Consider the following 14,635-nt stretch of genomic DNA (forward strand, 5'->3'; position numbering starts at 1 on the left):
AAAGCATCTTACATTAGTGCGTATGAGCTGTACTAATCGAAAGTGTTTTCAGTCGTTTTGGTGGAATTCTTTGTGCAGCATCATGTATAATGTATTTTTTTCCTTGCACAAATTCCACTATTAAAAAAAAAAGTTAAAAAAATAAGGTGGATTAATTCAAACAGATGTGTTAAACTTAAGCATTTGCAACCAATAAACAACCTCAGTGCTCACACCAAATCTGTCTTTAAAGAGTAATCAGTTATTGTGAAATACTTGAATTAAAATGAATAGAGTTTTAAAGCTCCTCTAAAGAAATTCAGAGCATTATTCAATGTGTTGATATAATTTCAAATGAAACAAAGACTGAAATCAAAAGCTGTCCCCACCCTATTTAAAAACAAGCTTCATTTATATCAAATTTCAGCATTGAACTCCATTGAGCACCATTTAATAGCTTTTGACAGTCTAATAGTAATGCTGAGCCTGTCTAACCACATCTAATCTCCTCCATATCGCTTTAAACAAAGCATTATGTGTCGAATTGAGATGAGACTGATACATTTTGTGATCTTTGCTGACTTAAACAGATGACCCACCATGTGCAAGAGCCTCTGGATTAGAGCAGACTGTGTCATCCACAGCGGTTTGTGTCTTAATTCACCCCAATGGAAAGCATAATCACACTGGCTATACTATTTACTTTGTGCCACTCACTATATAGAAAACAGTAAGTGTGTGAATGAAATTTCAGATGCACATTTAGCATTCATTTATAGTTTAGGGAAAATGAGCACTACAGATCCTAGAAAGCATTTCAATGGACATTATCTGATGAGAAGCTTAAAGGCATGGTTAACCCAAAAATGAAAATTCATTCATTCATTAATTTTCTTGTCGGCTTAGTCCTTTTATTAATCCAGGGTCGCCACAGCGGAATGAACCGCCAACTTATTCAGCTAGTTTTTACGCAGCGGATGCCCTTCCAGCTGCAACCCATCTCTGGGAAACATCCACACACACATTCACACACACTCATACACTACGGACAATTTAGCCTACCCAATTCACCTATACCGCATGTCTTTAGACTGTGGAGGAACCCGGAGCACCAAGAGGAAACCCACGCGAACGCAGGGAGAACATGCAAACTCCACACAGAAACGCCAACTGAGTCGAGGCTCGAACCAGCGACCCAGCGACCTTCTTGCTGTGAGGCGACAGCACTACCTACTGCGCCACTGCTAAGCCCAAATTAAAATTATTATTATTATTATTATTATTATTATTAATATTATTACTACTACTACTATTTACCCACCACAAAGTGGTTCCAAACCTTTATGAGTTTCCTTATTATGTTGAACAAAAAAGAAGATATTTTTGAAGGAAGCTAAAAAAAACTAAGGATGTCCCGATCAGGTTTTATGCCCTCGAGTCAGAATCATTTAATTTTGAGCGTCTACCGATACCGAAAGCCATTAAAATACTTCTATAATACAAAAAAATTAAGAAAAGCGAAGAAACAGGTCCAGGACGGTCCTTATATTTTATGTAATTTGTCTTCAGTCGGGTGTTTGTTTTTGAGGTGCCTTATAAGGTTTGTTGTGTTAAATGTAGCCTTCTCCTTTCCACCATTTAGTTTACATATTTCAGTTTGATATGGCTATGTTGTTGTCATCAACTTTATAATACCTCCAGACAGCAGACATACTCGCGCTTTCCAGTTCATGCTGCTTCTGTGTTCTACTTTGCCTGCATTTAACCAATAGCGTCTCTGCAACAAAGTGATGTCATGCCGCACGCGAGGCTGTTTCTCTGTAAAGTCAAGAATGAGGTCTAACTCTGTGCCACCGCATAACTATAGATGTGTTATAAAATTATGAGAATATATGAGCAATATCACACGAGTAGCAGTGCGATATGTATATCGGCACTGGTGGGAGGTGTGCGTTGGCACGAGGCCGCAGGCAGAGTGTCTTAGTGCACCCACCAGTGCCAATATACAGCCATATCGCACTGCTACGAGTGTGATTTTGCGTTTATACAACAGTTTGACGGCATAATTGTGTACATAAAAACAAAATCAAACATGGAGAGTCTCAAAAACCCTTTTGTATGAGCAACTACTTTCTTCAGGATTTAAATCATAAGCTGAAAGTTAAACAGTTGAGCGGGCATCTTTTAAACTTTAGATCTGTAGTGTCTGCTTTTTGCTGGCTGTATGTGGGCGGAGTAATACCAAAGAGCTTAGAATGACCAAGAGGCGACACTCTAGTGTAATTTGGGAAACAGCCACTAGAGGGCGCGGTGGCCATTTTGGAATGAAAACTCCAATAGAACGACAGCATATTATAAGTGTGTAAAATAAAAATCAAAAGTGCTGATGATTGTGATAATAAGTGTTATATTGTCGTCTGTCAGGCTTTCTCTCAGCTTTAATGCGCTTTTTAAATAAATAAATAGAAAACAAACCAGCTGCCATCGCGACAGTAATGAGATCCAATGGATGGCCGATCACTTTCACTCCAAAATGGCGGAATCCAGGGCTGTTGCTGGGCGCTGCTGTTGCAATCGAACTTTCTATTGAGTGTCGCCTCTTGGTCATTCTAAGCTCTTCGTTAATACACAAAGGGTAAAGAGGCTGTAGAATTTCTGATATTGCAGAATACCGCACGGCTATCAGCCAATCAGATTTGAGAACCAGACAGAACTGTTGTATAAATATATATATTATCGAGTGCTGATCGGGAGGTAACGTCTGATTTCCGATCATGTGATTGGATCTGGACATCCCGAAAAAAAACATTAACTATTGACATCTATAGTACCAAATATTATAGCACTATATATTAACATATTCCTTAATACTATATAAGTCGATGTTTACTAGTTTACAGCTTGCTTCATAATCAATTGGGTGAAGCATCCCTTTAAGGGGCAGCTTACATGACAACGTTTTTAACTAAAAGTGAGAAATAAAAAAAAATGTTTTGTCGTAAAATGTGTTTTAAGACTGAAAAGAGGATTTTTTTTTTTAAATGGCGTCATTGTCTTATGGTATCCAGTGTTTGGTATTTATGACTATATTTATTTATGTAGCACCGTGGTCCTACAAGACACAACACTGCACTGTATGTCCACACATGTAGTTCGAAAAACAATGACATCATGCATGTGCATGTTTGGGAGTAAAATGGGAGTGTAGATTAAAGGCAAACACAAACACACATTATTCACCAGCAATCTAAATCCTCATTCACACTACAAGTGACTTGCAGCAGCAAAGCGACAAGCGACTGTTCATTTCAACAAAGAGCAAACAACTTCTGGTGACCTCAGTCTACATGAGCAACACTAACTGTTGGCGACACGACAGCGTTGAGAATGCTTTAACTTTATGCAAATGAAGAGCAACTTTCTTGAGCGACCATACACAATAAATGCTCTATATAAATACACATTACTTAGTTACTTACGAGTATAAGCAACAATTCACATCATTTACTAAAGACTTATTACCTGCCTATAATTAAAATAGTAACTATATATTAACACTTATAAAGTATGATCTTATTCTACATCCCTACTACAACCTTATTAATTATTAATAAGCAGCTAATTAGTAGTATAACAAGCTAAATGTAGCTTATAGCTTAGCTAATGATTTGTTAATAGCAAGAATTGTACATTAAAATAAAGGGCCCTATCATACATCCGGCGCAGTGTGGCGCAAGGCGTGGCGCAGTAGTCTTTAGGTAGTTTCAGCTTGGCGCAAGAGTCGTTTTGAGGCGTTGCGCTACGCTGTTTAAATAGCAAATGCATTAGCGCTCATTTTTGCGCCCATAGGCGTTCTGGTCTAAAAAGGAAGGCGTTCTGAGGCGGACCGCTGGCGCGTTGCTATTTTGAGAATCTATAATAGATTTTTCATTAGACCAAAACTAACCCGGTCTAAACTCCGGCGCAAAGTTGCGCCTCGCTTACACACTGCTTAATACGCACAAGAGAGCAGTAGGCAAATATCTTTACATATGAAAAAATGTAAATATTAAGGATATACATATTATATAATAAGAATAGATATAGAATATAAATATAAAGGATTAAAATATTACAAAACATATTATTTTCTAGCCTACATAAATATGAAAAACCACTGCTTTTATGCCTTCTTCATCTCGGGAGGCTTTTTCAGTTCATTCATAACAATTTGCTTTTGTATAATGTTATTATTATTAGCAGTATTATTTATTATATCCATATTTATATTTGTTTTATTGAAAACAAGCTTAGATTTGCCCACCTGTCAGGTTTTAGACCATATGGGGCACAGCATGTGTTTTAGGATATAACTCAGGTTTTTGAACACACTTCATTATTATTGTTCATTTATTCGTTTGCTGGAAATTAGAACTGAATTTAGAAATAGTTTTGAAACGAATATTTGCGCTTAACAAACAAAAGTATTTATTTAGAGACTAATTGATGTCTGTGCGTAAAGGTTTCCCTATTCAAGAGCGAAAGTGAAAGTGATCCATTATCTCTCATTCTCACGCAGTAGATGCTATGTTTAACAGTTTTCTGTTAAAAAAATTTTAACTGTTTGCTTGTGAAATGCTCATTTTTTCAACTTAGACTTACTTTGCGTCCTGTAAATGGCGAATGCGCTCTTGGCGCGACCCAGCTGGGTCTTAAAGGTAATGGGAGATAAGATTCTAATTGGTTTATTCTCAAAACACACCTATAACTCATTAAGAAAATAAACTCAACCCTTTTAGAACATGCGCCGCGGCACAAGGCAGATTTCCCGTCCTTAAATTAGCAAAAATGCGTCCTGACACGCCCTAAAAGCGTTTGCGCCCTGCGTTTTGCGCTCTGCGCATGGACTGTCAAAATAGAGCCCATAGTGTGACCCCCATTTTTCGATACATTGTTGTCGTGTAAACATATAGTGTAAGTGCAGAGTGATGTCATCAAAATCACTGATCCATAATGCTTAAAGTGAAAGATTGTACATTTTGAAATATGCATGTATTTTCTAAAGATTTTTTTTTAAATATGGTATTCAAATTAAAATGCACTCAAAAAAATTGTAAAAATGAATACTAACCCATCTTTGGTTTGGTCCAAAACACCTGTCAGTAGAACGGCGGAATCCTTGGAAAGCCAAATGTCTGTTTGCGCATGGAGAAATTTGAAGACAAAGTCCTCTGGGGACATGTAGCGCTCTCCATTCTTCTCCACACTGGCATACTGTGAAGGGAAAAAAACTGGCTAATATCACGCATGCTGATGCCACAGCAATATGAAATATATTGTAGATATAAAGTAGAATTCTGTAATCGATGCACTCTTTTGCCATAAAACCTCAAACTTAAAGCTGTCGTTGAAATAGTCACTTGATACAGTACAATGCGGTATTCCATCAATATTATAAGCATGGGCATATAGATTTTAAATAAATACATATATGGCACAGTTCAAATTGCAATAATAAACAAACAGAGTCTATTTAATCCAGATATCAGAAGGCAAGGCAGATTATTATATTAAATATATGGAGCTTGTGTTAGTTTGTTGAACGTTTGCTGTAAGATTCATTCGCGATGTGGCTTAAAATAAGTAATTCATGCAAGTTTTCTACTGTTCTTTAAAGGAACTCGCATATCCATGTGAACTTACTATGAGTTCCATACAGTGCTCGGTGCATTTTTAAATTAATCCTCAGGTTTTCTTTCTGTAATGAGAAATTTATTAAAGGGTTACATCAGATATCTCATTGACACCAGTGTTTAGACGTTGCGCTACAGCTCCCGTCACTTCATTTCCAGACTCTCAGAGGGGATAATCGGTTACATACCTTCAAGAAAATGGACTTGAGCTCTGCTGGATCGGCCCTCTTTATCATTACCTGCAGGCATAAACACACAGTCACATACATATATCCTGGATCTAAGTGTATGAGGCAAAAGTAGTGAACCTTTCTGTGTCTGTATCATTTTAAATGGACAAAATGAATAATATTATATTCTATAAAATTAGAAACCATATTAAATGCAAAGTAAAGTGTCTACTTTAATGTTTCAAAGAATCTGCCTATACAGAAATCTGCAGACTGTTTAGCCCAACAGTCTATTTACTTATGTAAATGTGTGCAATATACATTTATTCAGTTTTAATATTTATTTCAGTAATTTAATTAAATAATATGCAAATGTTCATATGATTAATTTAAATATTTTACTATTTATAGTTTAATATTTTAGTATATGATCACATTATATAATATATATATATATATATATATATATATATATATATATATATATATATATATATATATATATATATATATATATATATATATATATATAATTATATATTGTGATCATATACTAAAATATTAAACTATATAAAAGCAATATAAAGTGTCTACTTTAATGTTTCAAATTACTTACTTGGCCCAGACAGAATCTGAGTACATAGAAATCCACAGCTTTTTTTGCCCATCATTGAGTTTTTTATATGCAAATGTTAAATCATTTATTTACAAAACAGTTTGTAAAGTATTATTTTCTAATATTTAGATTTATTTGTTAGTAAATATATATGATTGTATAACCACTGCAAACTTTTACAAAGTTTTACTTTACAAAGTTTTTCCTTCCTGCATTGTAAACCTTAAATAAAAACTTATAAAGTTTTATTTCTAATTTCATATATTACGTTTTTAGTTTCTATACTCTCAAAATCATTCTGCAGAAATAGCAAAAATTACCACAGATTCTGTCTGACCCTAATTATGGCTATATAAAAGTTAAAATATGGGTGAAACAATCAATTGTCATTCACAGAAACAGATACATTTATGTAAAATATTTTACTTATAAAAACATCTTACTGACAAATAGGTAAAACCTAATGGTTTGAAGAATGAAAGTATTGAGATTTAAAAATTGCTTATTAATGTTGTGGAGATGCTTAAAGAAATATATCATCCAAAAATGAAAAAAACATATTTAATAAGGCATTTAGCTGGCATTGTGGTCCTTGGTGATATAAAAAATGGTAATAACAGTCTGAATAAAGTTCAGTTTCTCTAACAGACTTATCCTTTCGCTTCATTGAGACCTCAAGACCTCATTGCATTGCCAGGAGTTTTCTATTTCTTTGTCTGAATATTTTGTGTTGACTCAAATTGCTGGTAGCCTTAAAATGCATTACGTAACTTACAAAGGAACAAAGTTTCAGCTAAAAATCTTCTTTAATGTTCTATAAAAAAAAATAAAAATGATGGAAAGGGAACAAGTCAATTAACTACAAATATACAGATTTAAGTGACTTACCACTAAATATAGTTTTAATTTGTGCTTAAAAATTATTCTAATAAACATGTCTAACAAGATTTTTGAGTATAGTCCTTTTACAGTGAATTTACAATTTACAGTTCTCTTTTAAATAGGCATCTTCTGAAAATTGTGGTAAAAAATTACATGATGGTATAAAAAATATATATTATATAATAAAGCTGTGTGACACTTTTTTATGCTTGAAAACCTCTTTTATCCACCCATATTCATTAGGCCAATATTTAGAATAAAGTGTTTTTATGGTAAAGTGTCGTTTTTTATCATAGTCCACCAAATAATCACATGAATATTGATGATTGAATTAAACCATCTTATTTCTAGGCAACCACTTGTAATGTCAAGCTCTTTCAGGAGTGCTTAGCATCCCACAGACCCCCTGACACTCTTTCAGACACTCTAGCAGACTCTGGACAGTCTGTCTACATGGGTTTGCTCCTTCATTCGAGCTTTCTGGAGAGCTCTTATGTCTCAATGTCATTGACAGACGCTAACATTCACCCAGGACATTAGCAGGCTAACTAGCTGCATCACACCGGCGGCTACTGAGTACTGAAGGTTATCAGTTAATCTCCGCCGCGTTCCTTCAGTGTTCTGCAATGGTGGTTTCTGTATTTATATACACGCAATGCTTCACTATCAGACACTGAGGTCTGTTCGTTTTTGGAAAGTGTTGTTTTGTGAGAATAGCGCTTACCTTTGCTGCCATGCTCAGCTAGCGCTCAACTACAGCCACAGGGAAAGCTCGAGCTTGATGACGTTTCCATGGAGATCACGTGCGGCTCTGTTGATCGCGGAGGAAAAGCAGATAATAAACAATCGAGTTCGCTTTTTTGATGCTCATTTGAATATACAGATTATTATTAATCTAACGTTACAGGTTGATTTAATTTTTAAAGCAGAGAAGTTTGTTTTAAGATTTCTTGTTTGAAAATACCAAAAATAGGTTTTCATCTACTTTATTCCAACATGAAAAGAAAATATTGAGGTAATTTACAGTAAAAACTAGGCTATGGGTTTTTTAAGCCACTATATTAAAATATCATCAATAATTGTTGTTGTAATAATACAACAACTCTAGTAGTATAAACAAATTACCCAATACTGTAGTTTTTTATTACTCCAAATGAGTAGGCCATTGGTCATTATGCTACAATACATCACAGTTTACTGTAGTAAACCTAAAGTACTACAGTTTATATTACAGTTTATTAATTCACTATAGTTAATATAGAATGCTGTGGTATTCATTAACATAGGGTTAAATGGTTAAAAATGGTTCAAACACACTAGGCTACAGTGTTTATTGTAAATTGCTATGTAATTTTTTCAGGTGGTTTTAATATTTCAAACAAAACATTTATGGTATCACTTTATAAAAGGATTTATTAGCAAAAACAGATAACATTTAATAGTTTTCCCTAAATCATGTTTTCATTGTGGGTGGCATGGTAGCTCAGTGGTTAGTGTCATTACAGCAAGAAGGTTGATGGTTTGAATCAAGTTTGCACTCCCCCTGTTTGTGAGGGTTTCCTCTGGGTGCTCTGGTTTCCCCTACAATCCAAAGACATGCGCTATAGGTGATTTGGGTGAACAAAATTGGCCATAGTGTATGTGTGTGTGTGAATGAGTTAGAATGAGTTTGTACGGCTGGAAGGGCATCGCTGCATAGCAGAATAGTTGGTGGTTCATTCCGCTGTGACTAAATAAGGGACTAAGCTGAAGGAAAATGAATGAATGAATGAATGTTTTACTGCACTGACGAGACATTTTTTTGCTATTTCTGCAGTGAATTTTGTAAAAAAAAAAAAAATTTAAATCTGCAGATTTATCTGAAATGATTTGTGGGAGTATCATAACTAAAAACTCAATATATTAAATTAAAAATCGACAATGCAAAACCAATTAGATCTGCTTATTTGGTAAACAAAGCAAGTCTCTCGTATAATATCTTTACTAAAAGACAGAAAATTACTTTACAAACTGTATTTATAAATAAATCATGAACATTTTCATATTTTCTTCAATAATATTACTGAAATTAATTATACACACTTATTGATTATACAATTGATATTTATGCTATATATTTACACACATGTACACAAGTAAATAAATAGACTCAATGATGTGCTAAAAATCTGCGGAAATATGTGGATTTCTGCGCGTGCAGATTCCTTATGGCAATAAATAAACAAATTAAGAAAATTTGAACAACTATATAATCTGTCAAAATCAAATTAACTCGTTATATGTGTCTATAAAATATTTTCTTTTTATTTGGTGTAATTGAAAATCTAAATATCTCATTCTAAAAATCTAAATATGTATGGAAACAAGTCTGAAAAAACATGGTTTGCAAAAATAAATAAATAAAAATATTAGTAGTTGTTATAGAGTTTGTTATATCCTGTAGATTATATATTTTTTAAAATAATAAATAATAAAACTTTTATTAAAATGATGCTTACAGACATGTATATATTCATTTTTAGGAATTTACAATATGTGTTAGAATAAGAGTTAAGAATGAGTAATCAATATTTGATAAAGATATTTATTTTAGCAGTTTTTGATTTGTTTAAATCTAAAATGTTCCTATGTAATGTCATCTAAAACAGTGATCCATTCATTCATTCATTTTCCTTCGGCTTAGTCCCTTTAATTATCAGGGGTCACCACAGCAGAATGAAGGTCCAACTTATCCAGCACATGTTTTCTGCAGCGGATGCCCTTCCTGCTGCAACTCAGTACTGGGAAACACCCATACACTCACACGTTCCTACACATACACGCTCATACGCTACGGCCTATTTCGTTTATTTAATTCACCTATAGCGCATGTCTTTGGATTGTGGGAGAAACTGGAGCACCAGGAGGAAACCCACGCCAACATGGGGGGAACATGCAAACTCCACACAGAAATGCCAACAGGCCCAGCCGGTACTTGAACCAGCAACATTCTTTCTGTGAGACGACAGTGCTAACCATGAGCCACCGTGTTGCCAACAGTGATCCAATTATAGCAGAATGAAGTGCCTATAGAATTTAGAAAACCTTGCTAAGAGTAACGTTTGGAGATATTTATGATGGTTTTAAGTCAAACAATGTTTCTAAATAAAGAAAAACTATTAACATTTAAACTTTCATTTCATCCTGATACAAAACTAGTCTGAATTCTTTCTTTCATCATATAAGCCTTTTTATTCAGACATCAACTGTTGAACCAAGAAGGAGCAACGGTTATCATTTGCTTCGGTGTAAAAAACAATTTAGAGGAGGAAAAGGTCTCTGCCGGGGGAACGGTCTTCAGAAATAAACTGCACTTTGAGCTCAAAATAATTCAAAGTGTTTTCTGCTGGTTTCTGGGATTCTTGAAGAACCAGTAGGAACCAGTAGTATTTTTCACAGCAGGTTTTCTGCAGCACTCAAATGGGCCTCACTGGAGAGATTCTCCTTCACATCACCTGCTCTATTCTTTATTCAGAGTTAAGATGGTTTATAAAGTGATGCATTGTGTTAATATTTCAGTTGTTAAGTGACATAAGGAAAGTAACAGGATTCATGCGTCTTATGTGCATATTTAAAATACAAACTACAAGTATATTTAAATAGGTTGTATTCAGTTCAATTCCTTTATTTCTATAGCGCTTTTACAATGTAGATAGTTTCAAAGCAGCTTAACATAGAAGATCTAGTAAATTAAATCTGTGTCAGTTTTGAAGTTCAGTTTAGTTCAGTTCAGTGTGGTGTAATTTTCACTGCTGAAAGTCCAAATACTGAAGAGCAAATCCATCAATGCACAGCTCAACAAGCCCCAAATCAACCAAGCCAGTGACGAGGAACAAAACTTCACCAATTGACTAAAGTGAAGGGGAAAAATTGTGAGAGAAACTAGGCTCAAGTCAAACGTCTTGTGCAGAGCTGCAGTCTCAGGGCCAGGGCCTGGAGAACCAGCCTGATCTCACGAGAAAACGTAAGTATTTTACGTTTTGCCAGTTTAGTGGCTAATTCGTACGAATTCATACGAGTTCAATCGTACGAAATGGTACGATTTTAAAAAGGAGGCGTGGCACCTGACCCCACCCCTAACCCCAACCGTCATTGGGGGATAAGCAAATCGTACTAAATTGTACGAATTAGATCGTACAAATTCATACGAATTAGCCACTAAATGAAAAAGTTACGAATTGCCGTGAGATTGTGTTGGGAGAACACTGGACGTATATCGTGGAGAAGCTGCAGGTGTGAGTAGGTCAACGGCGGGTGTACAGGCTTGACCATGGGAATATCTGCTCAGCATACAGCCTGGTCCAGGATTATGGAGACCTCAGGATATTTTAAATGATCCGAATGATTCATTGGAATATTAATGGGGTTTGTTTTATTTGCAATTTATGTAAACAACAAGTGCAGATTCTCTGACTTTTTAGAACAAAAAAAAATTTATAATACAAATTGGGGAAATGAAAAAACACTTTTTGCAAGAAAATACAAAGATAATTTTGTTTATAAATATGAAAAAGAATTTTTAAACTATGTTCCTGGGAATTTATTCTTCAAAAATACCAAAAAATGATGCATATCTTCTGAATACACTAACAACAAGCAAAAAGGCCATTACAAAGAAATGGCTCAAGGAAGATCCTCCATCAGTAGGTGAATGGCATGATATTGTAAAAGAGGTGCATGATATGGAAGTACTGACACTTTCCTTGAGACAACAAGCCTATTACATTTCTGCATGAGAAGAAATGTAATGTTTTAATTTTACTGTGGTGCTTTTATTAATATATATCTGTAGCATGTTAAGCTTTGATATGTAACCCTTAACAAAATTTTATATAGCAACATTTTATCAGCCATGATATACAAAATAAGATTGTGCTCAGTGACCTTTGACACTTGTATTGTATGTCTTTTTTGTTTCCATGTTCTTTTAAAAAAGTTTTTTTTTTCATTTATTTATTATTTATTTATTTATTTTTGTTTTGTTTTAGACTGGTTTGAAATAAATAAAATTATAAAATATGAAAAAGGATATAAAATCACAATGCAGGTTATGTGTGCAAAAAAAATATTAATAGCTTGTAAAACTTTAACATCTAAACTGCAAAAGCATCCTAAAGTACAGTTCTGCTGATACGTTTACATGTCTCCTGCATATAATAAAAAAATGTTAATAATTTTACCAAAATTAGAAGTAAAAAAAATGTATTTTATTATTTGTACATTTTATTATTTTATTATTTGTGTATTTTAACATTTGTAATGTTATTATTTTTTTTATTTTGTGCTGTTCTGAATAATCTGCTCTACATGTTTGGATACAAAACTTTACAAAATAATAACAACTGAATATAATAAACACTGAATTTATAAAAAATTGTCCTAATCAAAAACATTTCATTTCATTTTCCTTCATCTTAGTCCCTTTATTCATAAGAGATCACCACAGCGGAATGAACCGCCAGCTTATCCAGCATATGTTTTAAGCAGTGGATGCCCTTCCAGCCGCAACCCAGTGCTAGCAAACACCCATACACACTCATTCACACTGATTCACACACATACATTTTGGCCAATTTAGTTTACTCAATTCCCCTGTCTTTGGACTGTGGGGGAAACCACCTGGAGGATATCCACGCCAACACAGGAAGAACATGCCAACTCCACACAGAAATTGCAACTGACCCAGCCGGGACTCGAACCAGTGACTTTTTTGCTGTGAGAAGACAGTGCTAACCGCTGAGCCACCGTGTCACCCTATTCAAAAACATACATGATCCATTTGTGATGGTTGTTTATGAGTCCCTTGTTTGTCTTGAACCCACTGTTCTTCAGAAAAACCCTCCAGGTCCAGCACATTCTCTGGCTTTCTCATTTCTTCTGCATATTTGAGCCCTTTCCAACAGTGGCGGAATGATTTGAGGCTCAACTTTCACACTATGAACAACTAATGGACTTGAAGATCCTCAAGGAGAGTATACACAAAAAGTACTGTATGTATACATAGGGAGTATGTAAAAAATGCTGGATTACAAACAACTTTTTTATGTTGTCCTGAAACAAAGATTAAGTTTTTTAATTCTTAACAAGCATTCATTATATGTATGGAATGGCTTTTCAGAAAGTGTGCATGAACGTAACATCATTTTGATTTACTCATCAAAAACAAAACAACCTGTCTTGGTTTTCATTACAAGCTGTTTACATAAATGACGCTTGTTTTCTGCTGAACACAAAAGAAAAAATTTTGAAGAATGTTAGAAACCAATAGACATTAACATTGTAGGAAAAACAATACCCTAACCTGATTTCACCTAGTAGGACAAGTTCCTGGATTAACATCTATGTTAACATGTAACATCCAATTAGCCAATCAGAATTAAGGGATACGTTTACCATTTAGACCAGGGCTCACCAACATGGTGCCCACGGACACCAGGTAGCCCACGAGGATTACATGAGCTGCCCACAGGCCTGTTCTAAAAATAGCTCACCATTGAACCACACACCAGTAGGCTGAATCTAGTATTTTTTTTAGCTATTCTTTTTAAATCACACCTATTGGTGTAAAATTTGTTAATGACATTAAGGTGTATATATAAAAAAACTAAAACTATTTCAGACAAATAAAGTGTTGCATATTGATATTTCTGTTTCTTACCCTGTTAAATCATTGTTGAGAACTATTGTGAGAAATCATTAACATGATCAGTGTCTCTTCACATAGATGAATATCAATAATCATTAATAATAACAACAAATAATTAAAAGTAAATTGAGAAAAATTGTTATTTAAGAAGTGTGTATCAAACTGGTAGCCCTTCACAATAATTGCTACCCAAGAAGTAGCTCTCAGTTTCAAAAAGGTTGGTGACCCCTGATTTAGACTTACGATTAAGTTTATCACTTCTATATGATTGTTATCCAACTATTATTCCCTTCTGATTTTGGGAATAATTTACAGTTATTGTTGGGTTTAATGGTATGGAATCGGTCTGGATTATATTTTTGAACAAAAATTATGTTCCAGGATCAACATAGATGGAAATCCAGTATTGCATCGTACTTGGCAAAATCTAAATACTATGGGAGTCAGCTTGCAAAATTCTTTAAATTATGTCATATAGACGGTGGATTGTGAATAAAAAGAATTATGAGTGACCTGTATCCCATTAAGCAAGCCACAAAAAGTCATATGTTTTACAGCTTAAACTATAGCTGATATATCTCATATACTAAATAATGTAGAAAACCGTGCTTCAACTATACCCAGTTGTTGG

The 14,635-nt window shown here is 34.3% G+C and overlaps 1 protein-coding gene across 4 annotated transcripts in view; it reads right to left on the minus strand.

The window, feature by feature from the left end:
- The window catches only part of slc25a13 (solute carrier family 25 member 13), a 97,090-nt gene extending 88,958 nt beyond the window's left edge, over positions 1–8,132 (minus strand). For 2 of the 4 annotated variants that reach the window (XM_088651525.1, XM_088651523.1), the window contains exons 1-4: positions 8,044–8,132; positions 5,840–5,890; positions 5,662–5,716; positions 5,090–5,232 (exon numbers count right to left, since the gene is read on the minus strand). In XM_088651525.1, coding sequence (XP_088507651.1) covers positions 5,090–5,232; positions 5,662–5,673 — 155 coding nt within the window. In that variant the 5' untranslated portion in view covers positions 5,674–5,716; positions 5,840–5,890; positions 8,044–8,132. The remainder of the gene's footprint in view (positions 1–5,089; positions 5,233–5,661; positions 5,717–5,839; positions 5,891–8,043) is intronic. The other 2 variants (XM_088651524.1, XM_088651522.1) reach the window with 1 other exon arrangement.
- Between the last annotated feature and the right edge of the window lie 6,503 nt (positions 8,133–14,635).

The sequence above is a fragment of the Danio rerio genome, chromosome 19 (genome assembly GCF_052040795.2).
Source record: "Danio rerio strain M-AB ecotype USA chromosome 19, GRCz13ab, whole genome shotgun sequence".
NCBI classification, from domain to species: Eukaryota; Metazoa; Chordata; class Actinopteri; order Cypriniformes; family Danionidae; genus Danio; species Danio rerio.